Genomic DNA, 15792 nt, shown 5'->3' on the forward strand with positions numbered 1-15792 from the left:
AGTCACTCCTGAATCTCCTACTTGGCACCAGAGGAGGAAGAAGGAGGGGGTCTGTGTTGTTGGCAACATGAGGGAGAGGATTCCTTAGCCTGTCGCTGCAGTGGGGAAGCCTCTCCACCCCTGCCCAGGCCCGGGGGGCACATCCATCCTGGGCTCCCCACACCTACGCGATTTACTCCAGCCAGACCCTAAGGTGTCGTCAGCTCTGCACAGGCTGCTCCCCCAGCCCGAGACATCCGCTTCCTCTGCTTCTCTTCCACCGGCCTAAACTTGATCTCTTCCTTCAGGCCTCAGCTGGATGTCACCTCTTCCAGGACTGTTTCCTCAGCCCTTCTCCCGATTTGTGTGGGGCTCTCCCTCGGTGTTCCCACAGCCCTCCCTCCCCCCACGGTGGCATTTACCAATTTGACTTCATTCATTCACTCAAACACCCGTTCAATATTCCTCGGGGTCCCCGTGAGCCAGGCTCCAAGCCAGTCCCTGACTGGGGGACAAGGAGGGAAAATCACCCCAGCCCTGCCCTGAGGGAACGCATGTCCCGTAGACTGTGATTCTTACCCTCTTTGGGGGCACGGATCCCCTTGGGGACTTGGGGATTTGATGAAAGCTGTGGATACAAGGAAATCTGGGACTTGGGGACCCGCAATGCCCAGGTCCAGGAAACCTGCCCTAGACCATGAGCCCCTCCACCCCACAAAAGGCGCAGAGCGGCTGGTTGTTGGACTGACGGAGGGACAGACAGATGGACCAGGTCATTTCTCTGTGACCCTGCTGGCTTGGGGAGGAGGCAAAGGCCCTGGGACCTATGGTGCTTGGCAGGGCAGAGGCCATAACCTCCACGCTGAGCCCTGTGCCCACCTGGGATGGCCTGGCAGAGAATGAAGGCCACCTCCAGGCCGCCCCATCCCTGTCACTGCGGGTCAGCACGTTCCACACGGGCAGGCACTGCCTTATCACCGCTCATCCTTGAGTGCGTACGGTGTTCCTGCCACTGAAACCTCCAACACCCCCCTGCTGTGGCTGGATTCATTCTGCAGATGGGAAAACTGAAGCTCAGAGAGAGAAGACCCTTGCCCAAGGTCACATGGGAGGCAAGCGGTAGAGCCAGCATTTGAACCCAGGCCCGTGTGACTCTGGAATCGCCCATCTGTGCCGAGACTGTTTGCTGAGCCATCTGACCCCATTCCCGCCTCTGCCAGAAGTGTGACTGGGGTTTGAGAGACAAACCCTGTGTCAGCAAGTGAGTCCCTGTCAGGCTCCTCCCGGAGTCCGCTGGGAGACACCTTGCCCCGAGCTGCTCTGAGCGACGTCCTCCACTGAAGAGCATTAAGGTCCCCAGCTGGCGAGGCAGAGTGGCCGGCCTCGTCCCTCCTGTGTCCCGGGATCCCAGCCCTCTCGGCATCCACTTCCACCCAGGCCCTTGGTCCCTGGCGGGAAGACAGAAGGCACAAGGGAGGGGAGGGGCTGGAGAAGGCTACAAGGTGTCCCCTGAGGGGCAGGGGGACGACGAGCCTGGAGATAAAACAGGCCACTCAGCAGAGGAGAATCAGTCTTCAGAGATCACCTTAAACATGAAGTGCTGTTCGCTTTTATAGGCTGCCGCTTACGTGCCTTGCAAAGAAATCTGCCCGAGATGCTAAGGGGGGGCTTCAGGCGTGAGCAGCCCAGCGGAGCGTGCGGGGGTCTGGCGCTTACTCATCAGCCCTGGGCTGGGGAAGACTGGGTGCCCACACCCCTGGGATCTGCGGGAGGCGGGAGGATGCACACAGGGCCCCCGCCTCTCAGGGGCAAGGTGCCTGGAGATCGGGAAGGTATCCCAGGCGGTGAGCCTCAGAGGAACCAGGGTCTGAGACCCACTGCTGGTACTAAACACCCGTGTGAGCTCCCGGCTGGAGAGGTGTGGTCTTGTCCCCTGTGTGAGCCCCCGTGCTGGCCCCCGGTCCAAGGCTGCCCGGGAAGTCCCAGCCAAGGGGAGGACAAGATGGGCTCGTGCCCGGGGAGGTGGGGGGCAGGAAGCCCCAGAGCTGCCTCGGTGGAGGGGTGGCGTCCGTCCCAGCTGCCTCCTCCGAGTTCCCAGCCTCCAGAGGTGGCCATGGGGTCTGGCGGAGGCCAGGAGAGCTCTGGAGGAAGAGGCTCACGGCCACCGTGCTCCGCCCAGCCCGCACCCCCTCTTCTTCTTTGCTTTTTAAGGAAGCTGGGTCGTGGTCCCCTGGGTAGGCTGAGACTACACTCCTTGTACCAAAGGGGGAAGAAGAAAGTCTCCCCCCGGGGGAGGCCAGGCAAGGCTGCTCCCAGCCCCCCATCTCCTAGGCACACCCCAGCCACTGGCAGCATGGCTGTTCATCGTGGCAGAAACACACTGTGCGGCTGTGGACTGGGAAATCCAGGGGGGACGTGGTGTGTGCTCTGGGCCCAGCAGGGACTCAGAGCTGCACATGGGCTCATGGATCATGTAGGGGGCAGGCAGCCCAGCCCCTGCCCAGCCTAGAGCCCCTGGGGAAGTCTTCCTCGCCTCTCCCCAGGAGCCCACATCTGCTCCCACGGCCAGGCAAATGACTCCTGACCTGGGCTGGACTCTGATCCCCTGACCCTGGCAGAAGGGGGATCCCAGAGACCCCTTAAAATGAGGAGCTGGATGTTCTGCTCAAAACTCTGGGGTCCCAAAGACTTGGGACTTGTTCTATGAGCCCTGAGGAAGAGTGCCCTGTCCTGCCTCTTTTTTTTTTTTTAATAAATTCATTTATTTTATTTATTTAATTTTGGCTGTCTTGGGTCTTCGTTGCGGTGCGCGGGCTTCTCATTGCGGTGGCTTCTCTTGTTGCGCAGCACAGGCTCTAGGCACGCGTGCTCAGTAGTTGTGGCTCGCAGGCTCTAGAGCACAGGCTCAGTAGTTGTGGTGCACGGGCTTAGCTGCTCCGCGGCATGTGGGATCTTCCCGGACCAGGGCTCGAACCCGTGTCCCCTGCCTTGGCAGGCGGATTCCTAACCACTGCACCACCAGGGAAGCCCTGTCCTGCCTCTTAATGTGACCTATGCTGAGGGCCATCTGAAGCCTCAGGCCACCGGGAAGGCCCTGGGGGGAGTGGCCAGAGGTGTTCTAGGGGACAAAGAGAAGGGTCTGGGAGCGGCTCACATCTGCCCCCTCCCGGAGGCTCCAAGCCACCCAAGCTCGGTCACTCCCCCGACAGCACTCAGCTTCGGGTCCGTTTCAGATGCGGGAGGGTCTCCAGGTGTTTCTTGTGAGGGTCTTGCTCACCCTCCCCACCCCCCACAGCTCCAGGCCTCCAGCCCACGGAGCCCCAAACCAGGCTCACTCCACCCCACACCTGAGCCCTCCTGCGATTCCCACCCGGGGATGGTACCAGCCTCACCAGCCGCCCCCTCCAAAACCTCCCTGTGCTCCCCTCCCTCACCCCCGCGCTCAGCCAGCACCTGGCTCTGTCCACTCCACCTCCTCTAATCCCCTGGTCCCCTCTGTCCCCACGCCCCCAGCCCTGCCCTGGTCCAAGCCCCGTTATCTGCTTCTACATCACCACAACCATCTCCTCGTTAGCCCCCCTGCCTCCTCCCGGCCCCGCCAACCAATTCCCCACCCGGCGGCCAGGGACGCTCCTGATGGCAAAGGGCCCAGGACACTCGTGCTCAGACCCCTCCAGGGCTGCGGAGGCCCAGGAGCAGGTCCCACCCCGCCTCCCCCATACCAGCCTCAGCTATAGCTGCCCTCCTCCAGCCTCCGCCTGGTGGTTCTCTGCACCTGCCTGGCTTCTGTCATTTCCCCCAACACACCTTGGTGTCCCTGGAGCACAGATCTGGCAAATGCTGCTCAGCTTAAGCATCACCTCCCCGGGGAAGTGGTCTCTGCACTCCCACCCCTGGCCTCCCCTGGCCTCCTGGCCTCCCCATCACAGCCACACCACTGGGCTAGCGGGTGAGCTCCGTGGGGCAGCCCGTGGCCAGAGGAGGGGCGCAGGAAATAGGAGAAGGAAGGAGTCCTTGACTTGTAGCCCCTGTTCTTCACTTACTTCACCCTCCTTCTCTCTCAACCCAGGCACAGTGACCTCAGCCCAAACCCCAGGCAACAAGACAACAGAGGCGTGTATTGTTTCCTTTTTAGTGCCCATCGTGGTTTGTAATAATCCCACGATGTGAGTTTGTCCCTCCCATGAGACTCTAAGCTCCCGAGGCACAGGTTCACAGCTACGTCTCCTAGATGAAGCAGGGACTCTATAAATAGTCACTGAGTGAATTAAATGCAGCAGGCTTTAGGTTAGACATCAAGAAGAACTTCCCAACGAGAATTTTTTTTTCCTTTCTGGAATATTTTTCAAAGTTTTGAAAATATTAGGAGACATGGCCTGGGATAGTTCAGAGGTCGACCTCCCTGTGGAGTGGCTTGACTCAGGGACTGCTCAGAAAAAAGCCCTCCCTTCCCCGCAACAGGGGAGAAGGTTACAGAGTGACTTCCTGCCCCACACTCCAAGACTAGGAGAATCATGTCTATTTCTAGATCCTTTTATCTGAGCAACTCCAAACTCCTGGCAAATATTCCACCGTAATCTCCTGCCCTAAGGCTGTGAGAGCCCCTTCATTCTGCAAGGGGAGAAGGGACGTTCTCACGAAGTTGGCACCTTGTCCAACGTCACCCAGCCAATGAGGAGCTGAGGCCAGACAGGCCTGGGACAGAGCCGGCCTAAGGCTGTCCCTGAAACAGCAACACTTGGATGCAGGCCCTTCAATGGCACTGGGTGCCGCGCATGCCCTGGGATCACACACTGGGCGCTGGAGCCCTCTCCTTGGGAATTACATAATATGCCTGAGTGAGCTGAGTCAAGGGCAGTCAGCGTCTCTCCCTGCATCTTCCCAATAAGGCTCATCGGCCACCCTAGAGGACCCAGGTTCGAGTCCTGGCTGCGGCTCTCTTAGCCTCAGTTTCCTCGTCTGTCAAATGGGTTGATCGTTCCTGCCGCCAACCTCCCAGGGTGGTTTGACTAAGAAAGGAGAGATCTGCAAATGAACCCAGCTGGCACTCAAGAGTGTGGCACTGGCGTCTTTTCTGGAGGAAGTGCCCTGTTAAAGAACCTCAGCCAGGCCCTTCTGGAGGGAACTGGGTGGTCAAGTTGCTTTCCCTGGTGGGCAAAGGGGGGATCGGGACGCTGACAGCCTGTAAAAAGGGACAGGCTACTTTAAGAGCAACGCTCCTCAAGGGTGCACGGAGCTTTACAGTTTGCAAAGCACACCAGTATTTCACTCGGCCCTCGTTAACAGCCCTTGTGAAGTGAGGAGGAAGCAGGGATTGCTCTTCCTGTTTTGCAGATGGTAAAGCCCAGACTCAGAGAGGGGGAGTAACTTACCCAGAGTCACACAGCATGTCAATAGTCAAGATGAAACTATTGGAGAAGCAGAGGAGGAGAGAAGGCCAGGCCCAAGAGAACTAGGGCAGGTGAGGTTCTCTCTTCCAACAGTGGGCACAGGAAAGGCCTGGTCTCGTATCTGAATCTTCAGGCAAGCCTGGAGCTAGCACAGGGCAGCCTGTCTATATGCTGGATCACCAAAGGAGTGGAGTGGGGAAGTGGTGCTTGATACTGGCCCAGGCCTCTAGGACCACAAGCGCTCGGCAGCCTCCAATGCCAAGGGGCAGACGGCTGGGCTCTGGCCTGGTGTCAGCTGGAATATATTTTCCAGGAAGCAGCGGAGAGGCTGGGGCCTACCCAGGAGGCCTTAAAGCCACATTTCAAATAGATCCCCTAGAAGCCACCTCCCCTTGAGACACATCAGCACTTGCTGGCTCCTCTCCCACAGTTCCTCCTGGCAGGGCTTCATGCAGTTCAATTCAGCAAATATCCCTCAGCTCCCAACCTGAGCTGCATGGAAGGACAGGAGACTGGACTCAGGGGGAGACCCCAGGATGGGGGCCCAGAAGGAGTGCATGTCCACAGGGAGCTCCTGATGGAATAGGGACTCAAGGCTAGGGAACATGGCAGGGAGAGATAAAGGCAGCTGAGAAGCACAGGCTAAATGCTGCTGGGACTTCAAGGCAGAGCCACCAGGCATCAGGGAGGGCTTCCTGGAGGAGGTGGCATCTGAGTAGGTTTTGAAGTATATGTAGGATTTTCCTGAGTGAAGTGTGTGTGTGTGTGTGTGTGTGTGTGTGTGTGTGTGTGTGTGTGTTTGGGGGAAGATGAGACAGCAAAGGTTTGGAAATGGGCAGTCTGGTGTGGGACCAGAGGCTGGCAAAGGACAAGATGACAAGCAACCAGTACCTGTAAGGAAACTAACGGGAAGGGACAGCGGGCCAGGCTGGAGATGGCTTGAACAAGTCGAGGAGGTAAGACTGCTCTTGCTAAGCTGGGAGAAAGTCAGATCCCAGCAGGAGAGGACTTTTTGTCTGGGGCTGGCTTGGGTGTGCACCTGATTTAACAGAGGAATAGACCAGCCCGGGAAGGCATTGGGAGAGGCTTGGGGTCAGACCTGGCTTTGAATCTTTGCTCTCCTGCTAACATGCTGTGTGACTTGGGTGCAGGCCTCGACCTCTCTGAGCTACCATCCCCCTGTGACGTGGGCATGTGCATCCCTGCCTAGCCCCCAGGCTGCTGCAGAAAGTGAGATTGTGCAGACGGTTGGGAAAGGGCTTTGCAAAGTGTGGAGGCATGCCACGGCAGTGTCACTCCAGACAGAATGCGCAGGCTGCCGCTCCTGGGAGTGAGGGGCCGCCAAGGCCCGCCCCTGCCACCCCCTTCCTGCCACTGCAAACAAGAACTGTTCCTTCCCCAATGACATCTGTCTGGGAGAAATTTGAAATTTAAAACGGGCAGCTCCATTATTTCCTCTCCTTGCCGAGCGGACTCCTCATCTCGCCTGCCTGCCCCAGTCCCTTGGCAGCCCAGCCTGGGGCAGCCTCAGGGCTGCCCCTCCATTCAGCTTCCCATCTCCAGCCCCCTCTCTGGCCAGCCCTGGAGCTCTGCCCTCACCCCCTTCCAGGCCACAGCCCTGGGCACCCTCCACTGCCCCTGAAGAGGCAGCAAGAAGGGTGGAATGAACAGACCTGGAGCCCAAGGATCCAGGTTCAAATCCCAGCAGAGCTGCATAGCCTCGGGCAGAAGCAACCCTCGCTGAGTCTTACTTTCCTTGTCTTAAAGCTGGAGAATCACAATATCCAGGGTTCTCACATGAGGCAAATATTTATTGATTCTCTACTGTATGGGGTCGGGGGTCGGCTGGCTAAAGTGTGAGGATTCAGAGGAGATGGGGGTGATGGGGCGCATGCCAGCCGCCTAGCACAGGGGGTGCTCAGGGTGAATACTTTAGTGGTTCAGATGCCCATTGTAGAGGTGAGGAAACGGAGACTCACACTTAAGGGCCGGTGACACTGTAAACTCCGTAGGTCCCCTACTGCTTCTGCGCAGATGTGCACCTGAGTCCGTTGTGGAGCAAAGGGGCTTCTGCAGGGGTGCCGCCCCCATCCACAGCCCGAACCTCAAGTTCAAGCCTCCTATAGAGGAGGAGGAGAGGAGGGTGCCCGCCCCAACCCGGGCCTGTCGAGCCTCACGGGGGTACGCCCCAAACTCCAGCCCGGGTGCCCAGCCCGCAGGCCAGAGAGGCCACTGCCTCGCCCACCGCCCCATGTCCCCACGATCCGGGCCGCGCGTACCTGCGGCTTGTCGCGCGGCCGGTCCTCAAGTTGGGAAGCGCCGCCCACGGTCTTCCACCGGTCGTTGACCATCTTCCGGCAGGACTGGTGGGGACGCCGGGCGAGGCGCGCCGCTGCGGAGCGCAAAGGCGCCGACGTGGGCGCGGGCTCGGACGAGGGGCGCGTTCTGCTCGCCGGCTTCCCGCCTCGGTGCCCAGCGCCGGGGCGGCCCGGGCCAGCGGGCGTGCGTGTGCGGGTGTGCGAGTGTGTGTGCCTGCCGGCGTGTGCGCGGGTGTGTGCGGGCGACAGCGGGAGCGGAAGCGCGAGAGCCGCCGGCAGCCAGCCGCCTGCCCGCCGCTCGCGCTGCGCGCCGTCCCCGCTCCCGCCTCCCGCGCCTCCCCCTGCGCGCTCCTCTCCCTCTTCCCGCCTCCCTCCTCCCTCCTCCCTCCTCCCTTCCTCCTTCTCAATCTCCGTGTCTTTTTTGTCTCGTACTCTCTTTGCCTTTTATTGCTCCGAGCCCGGTCTCCCTCTGACACACACGCACACACTGCGGACGGCGATAAACTCCACCTCCCCAAAGCCTAATAGAGAGCAGGCAGACCGGCCCAGACCCCCGGGCCCAGCCCGGAGGGCAGTAAACAGCCGCGGGCAGCCAGGCCCTCGCCGGCTCCGGAGGGGCCCGAGAGCCCCTGGGGCCGCCTCCTCGCAAACTTCCTCCCGGGCCGGACCCTCGCCAACTCACCGTGCGCGGGGGGTGCGGCGCCGGGCGGGCCCCGTGGGCGCCCGGGATGGGCCGTCGGGCGTGTCTGAGGAGCGGCGCCGCGCTCCTCCTGGCCCCCTCAGGGCGCTGGGCTCACCCTGAGACCCGGGCTGGGCCTGGGGTGTGGGCCGGCCGGCGTGCGTCCCCTGCCGGTCTCCGAGGTCTGAGTCCGGACCCCGGGGCCAGTGCGCCCAGTCCCGGAGTCTCCAGCCACCAGGGACCGCCCCCTCCGGACCCCGACCCGCGAGCCGGCTCTGGGGGCGCTTCGGCCACAGTCGGTAGACCTGGGTCCCGGCGCTCGCGGACGGTGAGCCGGCCCGACGCCTCCCAGCCCAGGCGGCCCGCGGGCTGAATGGGGGTCTCCGCCGCCGCGGCAGCCGCCGGCGCCGCGGTCTCGAGTACCAGCGGCTCCGCGCTCTGCCGCGCTCCCGGCCGATCGCCCGCGTTTGCCGGGCGCGCCCCGTGCTGCCTCAGCCCCCGCCTCCTCCTCTGCCCGGTAGAGGAGGGATTTGTGCCGGGAGAGGTTTCTTAGTCGCCCCTTTCCATTGGCAGCACTTTTAAAAGCATTTAATCCGCCCGGTGCAGCCTTCAGAGGTAATTGACAAAGTCCTTAATTTGCGCTGTTAACGAGCTGCCATTGTGGCTTCTGACCGGGAGGCGCCCACACGACCCGACGCCGCGTTCCTGACGGGCCGCCCCCTCCCCGGGCCGCCTCGGAGGCCTGACCGACTGCCACGCCCGTCCCTCTCTGCGGCCCCTTATCTTCTGCTCCCCCAGCTTCAGAATAGACCCCCCTATTCCCTGCCCCCCGCTTCTCCCCAAAGCTGTTTCCCGGCTCCCAGGGCGCCTTGGCCCGCCACGCTGTTCCCTGGCACCATCTTCGTCTCTCTCCTGCCGGCTGCCAGTCTGTCGCCCCATCTTCTTCCCTCTCCCGGCCCCTCACGGATGCAGCAGACTACCTGGGGCTGGGGGTCCGGGGCACCCCCTGCCCCTTGCCACCTAAGCAGACTGTCACTCACCCACAGAAGCTGGGTTCACAACCTGCCAGCTGTTTGTCCCCAGCCTCCTCTTCCTTCCAGGGCTGCCTGCCGGCCTCACCTGCTGCCCCACCCCCTCTGCCCCAAGGGAGGCAGCCCAGCGACCCGGAGTGGGCCCCACGGCACTAGCTGGGAGTCAGGGGACCCGGGTTGGAGTCCTGGCCCCATGGCTCTTTCTGAATGGCATATCTCCCCGGAGGCCTTTCCTGTGGATTGGCAGGTGATGGCTTGGGCCATCAGGCTTGGGCAGAGGGGTGTAGTGGAAAGCACAGGGCCCGGGCCAGATGGCCTTGGGCAATCAGCTGTGCCTCTGAGCCTCAGTTTCCCCATGGATGCTAAAAAGTTAACAGCACGTTCTTCAGAAGGGCTCTCGTGAAGTTCTGAGAGATGGTGCATTGAAACACCTGGGCAACTTTCCCACTATGACCTGGGCAGATTTCCTGTCTTCTCCAAGCCTCAATTTTCTCATTGAATAAGAAATCACAATCTCCCCCTTCTAAATGGAGGAACTGTGAGGTTTGTAGGCATGAGGATGGGACTGCAAATCGATTCCAGTTTGGGGAGAGGATGTAAACTCCAGACGTGTCTATGCACAGACAGAAGACCACCCTGGGGGGACCCTGAACTGAGATTCTAAGTGTTGGGAGGGATACTAAGGACCGAAAGAGTTTCAGGGTATCTGCTCTGGGTGGGCAGGGAAGGCGTCCTGGAGAAGGAGGGGTGTGAGCCAGGCTGTGAAGGTGGGGACAGCTGCATGTTGGGGGGAAGGCATTTTGTGAAGCCAAAAAGCAAAGGCAGAGGATGGAGAGCGACAGCAGCCTGCACGGGTAGGTGCCAACCGGAGGCCGCTGGCTGGAGCATCGCCTCCCAGGCCTGCAGAAGGGCGGTTAGGACAGCTAAGCGGGGGCCACCTAGCGGCTCCTCCTGGCACTGTTTGCTGTCAGGCTGTCTCACGTGCTCGGTCGTAGACTCCTCACTTTCCTGCCCGCGGGGCTGTGGTGAGTGCATGTGTCGTGGTCTTCACCCATCACCCCCTCTGTGATGAGGCCCCTGCTCAGCCCCCCAGAAGAACAGTCAGCCCTGGCGCAGCTCTGCCAGGAGCCTGCAGGCGTTTGCTCAGCGCCTTACACACTGCCCTCACCTGACACGCTTGGGGTGGTGTCTTGGGGAGGGGAGAGGCCCCCCTGTTCAGCGGCCCAAGGAGATCTCAGTGAGCAAAAGTGCAGCTGACCCCGCAGAGGGGACAGTGCCCCGCCCTCTGATTTCCTTTGGACAAAGTTGGTGTCCACAGAGCCCCAGGGATCAGCCCACGTGTGCTCAGCGGGATAGAGTGGGATCAGGGCTTTCCAGCCAGCCCAAGACAGGGCATTCCAGGAACCAGCCAGGACCTCAGGGGATCCGGAACCCAGGACCCCCCAGGCTGCTCTGGCGCCCCAACCGCCCACTCCCTGCGCATCCACTCACCCTTCTCCCTCTGGCTCACCGATTCCCCGTGTTCTTGTCTTTCCTGCCCGTGGCCACCTAGGTGTGATGGCCCCACCAACAGAAAATTCTCGTCTGGGATTTTTAGTTTAAATTCCAGAGAGACGGGCTGTGATTCGACCTGCTTATCCCTTGGAGCCGGGACATATCCATCATAGGTCATTAGCCGGCCGAAGACAGCTGTCCTTGGTCAGGTGCCCACCGTAGTCCAAAGGAGGGCATGGCTGTGGGATCCTGACGCAGGGCACCCCCCTTAGCAGGCAGTGGGTACAGGGCAGGCAGTGAGACATGCCGACATGAGGAAGGTGGAAAGGAAGATGAGAGAGTGTCCAGAGACGCTGGGTGACAGCATCCAGGTTACTTCTGTTTGACTGGCTGTGATCCGTTGCCCATCTTCCCTACACTCAGCCCTGTGCCAGGCACGCTGTATCCTCCCAACCACCCTCATAAACAAGAGCTATTGGTATCCTCATTTTATGGATGACAAAACTGACTCCAAATGGTAAGTTACATAACTTGGGTAAGAGTGCTCTTAGTAAAATGATGTAAATAATAGCTACTTTCCAGGAAGCATTTTTCATGTTCTGTGTACCATTCATTAGCAATATATCTCTTTTTTTGTTTTTTGGGTTTTTTTGTTTTGTTTTTTTTCTGTGGTACGCGGGCCTCTCACTGTTGTGGCCTCTCCCGTTGCGGAGCACAGGCTCCGGACGCGCAGGCTCAGCGGCCATGGCTCACGGGCCCAGCCGCTCCGGGGCATGTGGGATCCTCCCGGACCGGGGCATGAACCCATGTCCCCTGCATCAGCAGGCGGACTCTCAACCACTGTGCCACCAGGGAAGCCCCAGCAATATATCTTATTTCATGTAATCCTCACCAAAAACCTGTGGGTGTTATTAATATTCCCATTTTATAGATGAGGCAACTGAAGCTCAGAGAGGTTAAGTAACTTGGCCAAGATCACACAGCAACTAATGGGACCAGAATCTGAACCCAGGGCTCTGCACTGCTGGAGTGTATCTCCCTTTCTCCCCTGCCTCCATCCTTTTGGTTGGCTAGAGCTGGGCCTGAGACCAGTGAACGTGGAGCTCAGTGAAAGTGGGCTGAGTGTTGAATACTTTTGTCTCATGGGGCCCCAGGGACCGGCTGGCAGGGTTGTTGGGACCACTGGCCTTCGTCCACCCAGCCTCTTCCCCACGCTGCCGAGGGCACTCGACTCTCACTGAAAAGCTGTCTCAACTTAACTCTGACAGTCACATTTATCATTAAAAATAAATTTATCTTGGCTTCCCGTGGCATGGAAAGCTACTGTGCAATGATTCAATAGGCTTGTCACCCCTCACGGTTAGGCACGGGGAGAGGAACAACTGGATGGTCTCCAATGCCAGCTCCTCATTTTCTGCGGCTGGAGCCAGAAACGTACAGTGCGCTGACATTTAATTTAGCATCCAACATACCTTGACATAAACCCATAATACAAAGGCGGGGGCGGGAGTGGGGACTGCCAAGCCCGGTGGGTGTAGGGACATTCCAAGTGACAGGGCGGATTTCTTTCTTTCTATTTTGTATTTTGCTTTGTCAACACTGAGTGGCGATGACAGACTAGGGGCCGCGATCAAAGGCGAGAATTAGTATGGAGAGAACGTGCGTGTGTGAGTGTGTGAGGTCTTGGCGTTGATGAGCTGTGCACGGGCCGGTGGGTCTGCACCCCGAGTCCACTGGGATTCTGTGTGTGGCATCTCTGCGGCGTGCCCTTCGGAGGGAACCAGAGAAACGCGTGCCAAGGCTGGGCCCTCAAGGCTGCGTCTGGAACCCGGGAGAGGGATAACTCAGGCAGAAGGGGCGAGATGGGACCTCCCCATGGGTCTCCGAGACATAATCAGTGCCCTGGAAACATGGAGCAGGACAGGAACACTGTTATTTTAAAAGCTGGAGGCACAGTTCTGGCTTTTTATTCAGCAGAACATCCTGATGGAATATTTGGGTGTGAAAAGCTGAGGCTCAGGCTTGGCCAGGGAGGGGAGGGCAGGACCCAGGAGGGAGGCTAGAAACCCAGGGAGAAATGTGGTTTTGGCAGAAGCAGCTGGAAGGGGAGGGGCCGTGAGGGAGGGAGAAGGGAGGCAGAGGGAACAAGAGAGGGAGAGGTTGAAGCCCACCCAACCGGATGGGGACCTCGGGAGGAGGCTGGCCTGGGGACCCCATCGCGGTTATGAATACGAGAGGCAGGTTTGTGGTTTCCATGCGGTGCTGCAGGAGATCCCATCTGTTACCCCCCGGTCTTTGGTAAGAGTCTGCTCTGCGCAACAGCCTGTGTTCGCAAGGCTTTGGGGGAAAAGGAGGGAGTGGGCCCCGCCCCCGCCGAGGTCAGCGCAAGGCGAGGTGAAAGAAAGGTCCAAAGGTCCAAAGGTCCAGCTATGGGAGGGCAGGGGAGGGATGCTACAGAGGTCCAGAATTCAGGCCAAGCAGGAAATCCGACCAGCAGGTGACCTGAACTGGAGCCGTTTCCGTTTTCATTTTAGAGGAATCAGGATAAGTGCCGTTTTACTGAATGCCCACTGTGCCAGGCACCATGCAGGTGACTTGGATTTTCTCACTGAAACCCTCCCAAGAACCTAAGAGGCAGATGCTCTTACTTCTTACGCCATCTCACAACTAAGTACGTGAAGGCCAAGTACCTTGCTCAAGGTTACGCATCTGATAAACATCACAGCTTGAATTTGAGCTCTGCAATTTGGCCCCAGAGCCCACTTCTCCAGAACCCACAGCTGCTGAATTCCCTATGCAGCGAAAGCTTGGGTTCCCAGTGCTTGTTGTTGAATGAAAGGAACTGGGCGTGGAGAACAAAAATCTTGCAGCCAACAAAAATCAACCAACCAAACAAAAATCCCAACTTACAAGCGGCCAGACTTTCCAAAATGGCGTGACTTGTTTTCTATTGCTTTCTGTGTGCTGTAAGATACTGGATCCACCATTCGAGTTCCCGCAGTGTTAATCCTGTCGGTCACTATGTCTGCCAACTCTCACTCATGGTGATTGTTTCCCCGTGTGTTTTGTAATTTTGGATTGTGTGTTCCTTCTTTGTTAGAGCTTTATTTTTGGGAATCCGGTGTGTTCTGGGATGAGAATTTGTCCTTCCCTAGAAGAATGGCTTTTGTTTCCACCGGGCACCTGAGGATGCTCTGAACTCAGGGCTACTTTAAGTTCTCACCCTGCATGTAGAATGAATTCAAACCCCAAATCTTCATGAGAACAGACCTGTAGTTTTTAGTCTAAAGTGGAAACTTTTTTTAAAAAAATTATTTATTTTAAATTTATTTTTGGCTGTATTGGGTCTTCGTTGCCGCACGCAGGCTTTCTCTAGTTGCGGCGAGCGGGGGCTACTCTTCCTCGTGGAGCACAGGCTTCTCATTGTGGTGGCTTCTCTTGTGGAGCACGGGCTCTAGGCACATGGGCTCACTGGTTGTGGCTCCCGGGCTCTAGAGCACAGGCTCGGTAGTTGTGGTGCACGGGTTTCGTTACTCCGCGGCATGTGGGATCTTCCCGGACCGGGGCTCGAACCTGTGTCCCCCACACTGGCAGGTGGATTCTTAACCACTGCACCACCAGGGAAGTCCCTAAAGTGGAAGCTTTTACACACATTGTAAAGCAACTATACTCCAATTAAAAAAAAAAAAAAAAGTGGAAACTTTTTCCTTGTTCTCTTCCCTTCCCCCAAAGCTGGAATTTTTCCTACTCTCTGCCCATCTCCCTGCAGGTTCCCTGCCACCTTTTGGTTTCTGGCCACTGTTGATCTCCTTTTTTTTTTTTTCAGTTTAGCTGCACATTTAAAAGATATTTGTGACATCATATCCAACCTTTGTAGGCTCTTCTGTTGTAGGCATCTAGTCTACCGTATTATTGGAAAGTCCCTTCTCCTCTCATGCCTATTTACCTTTTTTAACTTAAAAGAATAAAGTCTAATTTACATATGATAAAATGCACAGATCTCGAGGGTAGAGTGTGGTGAATTTCGGCCACCACACCTGTCATTTCCATCAGCCTAGAAAGTTCCCTCACGGCCCTCCCCCGACGCACCGCCCACCCGCCATGGCCCGAGGTAACCAGCGCTCCGATTTCCATCGCCATCGCTTCGTTCTGCCTGTTCTTACATTTCATGTAATGGAAGCACATGGCACGTTGCTGTTTTGGATCTGACGTCCTTCGCTCAGCATTAGGCTGCTGAGATTCATCCACGTTGTGTATTTCAGTAGTTTGTTCCTTTTTACTGCAATAGTATTTTATTTATGGTTCTGCATAATTGGCTTAACCGCTTTCCTGGTGATGGACATTTGGGACGTTTCCATTTGGGGCTGTCAAGCCCAGTGTGGCTGTGAACATTTGTACGCCCATGCTGGTGCACACGTGTACACATTCCTTGGAATTGCTGGGTGATGGGATGGGAGTAAGTTTAACTTTATACGAAACAGCCAGATTGCATTCCAATGTGGCCATACCGTCTGACACCCCACTAGCAGTATCTGGGCTGCAGGCGCCCTGTATCTCACACCTGGTTTTCTCCCGGTGTACCTGTGGGTACCGCGTGGGTAATGGTGGCTCTGGTGTGCCTGCTGGAAGCCCCCTTGCTCACTCACTCAGTCATTCCACAGATATCTCCTGAGCACCTGTCCCGCAGGCCTACCCCACCTGCCTTGCCCCATTCATCTGGGCCTCAGGGTGGCCGGGCAGCCTTCCCCCATGTGCTGCTCTGCTCGTGCGGGTGGTGTCCTTTCCTATCACGCCTGCCAGAGGGTCTGTGTTGCAGCCGTGGCCGGCTGTCATCTGTGCTCCAAAGTTGGCATCCTGGTCAAACCTCAGAAATGTGTCAGCGTGAGGAGGGGCCTGTCGGT

The 15792-nt window shown here is 58.1% G+C and overlaps 1 protein-coding gene across 1 annotated transcript in view; it reads right to left on the reverse strand.

Moving 5' to 3' along the window:
• FIBCD1 (fibrinogen C domain containing 1) overlaps positions 1–8865 on the reverse strand; it is a 34839-nt gene extending 25974 nt beyond the window's left edge. The window contains exons 1-2 of the mRNA XM_033858862.2: positions 8370–8865; positions 7649–7761 (exon numbers count right to left, since the gene is read on the reverse strand). Coding sequence (XP_033714753.1) covers positions 7649–7720 — 72 coding nt within the window. The 5' untranslated portion in view covers positions 7721–7761; positions 8370–8865. The remainder of the gene's footprint in view (positions 1–7648; positions 7762–8369) is intronic.
• Between the last annotated feature and the right edge of the window lie 6927 nt (positions 8866–15792).

Source organism: Tursiops truncatus, chromosome 6 (genome assembly GCF_011762595.2).
Source record: "Tursiops truncatus isolate mTurTru1 chromosome 6, mTurTru1.mat.Y, whole genome shotgun sequence".
NCBI classification, from domain to species: Eukaryota; Metazoa; Chordata; class Mammalia; order Artiodactyla; family Delphinidae; genus Tursiops; species Tursiops truncatus.